The 3,962-nt window shown below is 62.2% G+C and overlaps 3 protein-coding genes across 3 annotated transcripts; 1 reads left to right on the plus strand and 2 right to left on the minus strand.

Annotated features, from left to right (window-relative positions):
• Nucleotides 1–901: 901 nt before the first annotated feature.
• LOC120350330 (vitamin B12-binding protein-like) lies at nucleotides 902–1,588 on the minus strand. The gene has a single exon (XM_039422998.1). The coding sequence runs from the start codon at nucleotides 1,586–1,588 to the stop codon at nucleotides 902–904; it is 687 nt and encodes a 228-aa protein (XP_039278932.1).
• Nucleotides 1,589–1,878: 290 nt separating this feature from the next.
• On the minus strand, nucleotides 1,879–2,358 carry LOC120350331 (5'-methylthioadenosine/S-adenosylhomocysteine nucleosidase-like). The gene has a single exon (XM_039422999.1). The coding sequence runs from the start codon at nucleotides 2,356–2,358 to the stop codon at nucleotides 1,879–1,881; it is 480 nt and encodes a 159-aa protein (XP_039278933.1).
• Nucleotides 2,359–2,376: 18 nt separating this feature from the next.
• LOC120350332 (deoxyguanosinetriphosphate triphosphohydrolase-like) lies at nucleotides 2,377–3,643 on the plus strand. The gene is made up of 2 exons (XM_039423001.1): nucleotides 2,377–2,703; nucleotides 2,756–3,643. The coding sequence occupies exons 1-2, from the start codon at nucleotides 2,377–2,379 to the stop codon at nucleotides 3,641–3,643; spliced, it is 1,215 nt and encodes a 404-aa protein (XP_039278935.1).
• The last annotated feature ends 319 nt before the right edge of the window (nucleotides 3,644–3,962 follow it).

Below are 3,962 nucleotides of genomic sequence, written 5' to 3' on the forward strand. Positions count from 1 at the left end.
TCATCCGTAAGCCATCTTGTGATGACTTATCGGCAAAAGTTAAAAAGTTTTAACAGCGTGGGAAAGGAATTAACCTGCGGATAACAGAATTTTACATCGTCACTACGCTATTTTTCGGTCGAAAATAATACCATCAACCCCGTTAATAGTCTAATAAATCACCAGGTGCGGCGTTGCAAAGCGTCGCCCCGCAGGGCGACGGCTCAGCGTTCGAGAATAAAGGCGGGCAGTTTGAGGTGCCAGCGGATGGCCGCCAGGCGAATGGCCAGGGTGATGATCATGCCCAGCATCATGGCCTGTTGCAGCGGCATGTGGAAGGTGTAAAACGCCGTGGCGTGCACGATGCCGCCGATGATGCAGGCGGTGGCGTAAATTTCGGTGCGCAGGATCATCGGGAATCTCGCGCGCCACACGTCGCGGATAATGCCGCCGCCGACGCCGTGATCACCCCCATGCAGATTGCCCCCAGCGGCCGGTGCCGCCGCGAAGGCCTTGTTGACGCCGATGCCGACGAACACCGCCCCCCGACGCGTCCAGCACCGGCAGCACCCACTTCGGCAGCCGGCGCGGCTGGCGCACCAGCAGCAGCGTCAAGACGCAGGTAATCATCGCCCCCACCAATCGGTGGGATCCTTGACCCAGAACACCGGCCGTTGGCCAGCGCCATGTCGCGGATGGTGCCGCCGCCGACCGCGGTGACCACGCCCAATACCAGCACGCCGAACGGATCCATGCGCAGCTTGCCGCCAACAGCACGCCGGAGACGGCGAACACCGCGGTGCCGAGAATATCCAACCAGAACACCAGCATCAGCGGATCTCCGCCAGCTGGCGGCACAGCTGCTGCGCCGCCAACGCAATGCGCGGCCCGCCGCGGTTGAACCAGTCTTCGTTCAGCGCGATCACCGGCACCTGCAGCTGCGGGGCCAGAAGGCTTTCACACTGGCGGCTTCTTTCGCGCCCCCGGTGATGACGATGGCCTGCGGCTGGCGCGCCAACACCTGCTCGCGGCTGATCTGCGGCCAAGGGGTGCGGCTGTCGGCAAAGACGTTCTGCCCGCCGCACAGCGCCAGCACCTGGCTTTGCAATGTGGCGCCGGCGCTGGTGAACAGCGGCTGGGTGCCGAACTGCAGCAGCACACGCCGCGATGGGTTAGCGGCATACTGTTGTTTGAGAGCGGCGAACTGGCGGCGAAGGCCTTCCGCCGCCTGATGCGCCTGCTCGGGTGCGGGCTGTATTGCGCCAGCTTGTCCAGCAACCGGCGATCCCTTCGAGGGTGTCGCGTCCGCATAGAAAATCGGGATGCCGAACGCAGCGAGCTGATCCAGCACGCGCTGCGGATTGCCGCCGCGCCAGGCGAGGATCAGGTCCGGCTTGAGCGCCAGCACCCGCTCCAGATTGATGCCCTGCAGGAGGCCACTTGTTCCAGCTTGGCGGCCTGCGGCGGATAATCGGAATAGGCGCTCGCCGCCACCAGCACATCGCCCATGCCGGCGGCATAGGCGAGTTCGGTCGCGTTGGGCGCCAGGCTGATCACCCGCTGAGCGCGCCGCCGGCATGGCCAGCCAGAGCGCCAACAGACAGAGCATCGAGGTGAAGCGCAGCCTCACATCAACCGCGCTTGGCCAGGGTTTGCAGCATGGCGTTTCCCATCAGCGTAGACTGCTTGGCCGCTACCACCAGGAACTCGTCAAAGCTCATGTGCGATTCGCTGTCGGCGACGTCGGAAATGGCGCGCACCACCACGAACGGCGTGCCGAACAGATGGCAGACGTGGGCGATCGCTGCGGCTTCCATTTCCACGGCGGCGACGCGCGGGAAGGTGGTGCGATGCGCGCCAGCGGCTCGGCGCCGTTGATGAAGGCGTCACCGCTGCAGATCAGGCCGCGCCCCCGCTGCAGATCCAGCTGTTTGATGCAGCTTTCCGCCAGCGCGAATCAGCGCGTCGTCGGCGACGAACGCCGCCGGGCAGCCGGCCATCTGGCCCGGCTCGTAGCCGAAGGCGGTGACGTCGGCCGTGGTAGCGCACTTCTTCCGACACCACGATATCGCCCACGCGCAGGGTGCTGGCCAGGCCGCCGGCGGAACCGGTGTTGATCACCAGATCCGGGCTGCAGTGTTCCAGCAGCAGGGTGGTGCCCATGGCCGCCGAGACTTTACCGATGCCGGATTTCAGCAAGAGCCACGTCAACGCCGCCGATCTGGCCGGTGTAGATTTCGCAGCCCGCACGCTGGATGGTTTGACGGTTTTCGATTGATCGCGCAGCAGGGTGACTTCCTGCTCCATTGCGCCGATGATGCCTACTTTCATAAATAACACTCGCTGATTGGCCGTGAGAATTGCGGCATAGTCTATCATGGCTGTGTATGAGAGATAATGCGTTGCATCCGCTGCCTGGAATTGTTATCACGGGGGCAGGGCGCAACGGCGGAGAAACAGATGCCGGGATCGACTTCAAGCAAAAATCAGCTTCCAACGGCCTTTCAGCAAACCGATCGAGGCGAGGAAGAGTACGACATCGTGCGGCAATTCGAGAGCGATCGCGGGCGCATCGTCAACTCGGCCGCCATTCGCCGTCTGCAGCAAAAACCCAGTGTTTCCGCTGGAGCGCAACGCGGCGGTGCGCAGCCGCCTGACGCACTCGATGGAGGTGCAGCAGTTGGGCTCCACATCGCCAAAGAGATTCTCAACCGCTTCAAACAGGCGGGAGAATTGAGGAGCTCGGCCTGACCCGGCTGCTCGATCCGTTTGAAAGCATCGTGGAAATGGCCTGCCTGATGCACGACATCGGCAATCCGCCGTTCGGTCACTTCGGCGAGTCGGCGATCACGACTGGTTTGCCCAACGGCTCGATCCCGCCAGCTGCGGCAGCGAGCCGGGCAGCCACGATCGCTGCCAGGTGGCGACGCTGCGCCTGCATGAGGGGGAGCGATCTGAACCGGCTGCGCAGCCGATCCGTCAGGATCTCAGCCACTTCGAGGGCAATGCCCAGGCGATCCGCATGGTGTACAGCCTGCTCAAGCTCAACCTGACCTACGCGCAGGTCGGCTGCATTTTGAAATACACCCGCCCGGCCTACTGGGCGAGCGACATCCCCGCCAGCCACAGTTACCTGATGAAAAAGCCCGGCTACTATCTGGCGGAAGAGGCCTTCGTCGATCGGCTGCGGCGCGAGCTGCACATGGGCGAGTTCGATCGTTTCCCGCTGACCTATATCATGGAGGCCGCCGACGATATCTCGTACTGCGTGGCCGATCTGGAAGACGCGGTGGAGAAGAGCATTTTCACCGTCGAGCAGCTGTATCAGCACCTGATTCAGGAGTGGGGCGAGGTGGTGCCGGCGATCTGTTCGACAAGACCGTCGCCAGCGCGTTTCGCAAGATCGATCGCGGCGGCGCGCGGCGCGCGCGGAAGATCAGTTCTTCATGTATCTGCGGGTGTTTACCGTGGCGCGGCTGGTGCCGCACGCGGCGCAGCGCTTTATCGACAATCTGGACTCGGTCTATCAGGGCAGTTTCAATCAGGCGCTGCTGGGGACTCCAGCCCGGCGTACCGGCTGCTGAAAATATTTAAAAATGTGGCGTTCAAGCACGTGTTCAACCACCGGAGGTCGAGCAACTTGAGCTGCAAGGCTACCGGGTGATCAGCGCCTGCTGGACATTTACAGCCCGCTGTTGCGATGTCGCTGGCGGATTTCAGCCAACTGGTGCGCGAGGACAGCCATCGCGCTTACCCGATTGAAACGCGCCTGTTCCACAAGCTGTCGACCAAGCATCGGTGGCGTATGCGGAGGCGGTAGAGGGGCTGCAGCATTTATCGCCGGAGCAGCAAGCCATTCGGGAATATATTTCCGCGCGCGTTTATTGCAGGACTATATCAGCGGAATGACCGACCTTTACGCCTATGACGAATATCGTCGATTGATGGCGGCGGAATAATTACGCTGAAGAATAATTTTAGCA

The sequence above is a fragment of the Nilaparvata lugens genome, chromosome 3 (genome assembly GCF_014356525.2).
Source record: "Nilaparvata lugens isolate BPH chromosome 3, ASM1435652v1, whole genome shotgun sequence".
Lineage (NCBI taxonomy): Eukaryota > Metazoa > Arthropoda > Insecta > Hemiptera > Delphacidae > Nilaparvata > Nilaparvata lugens.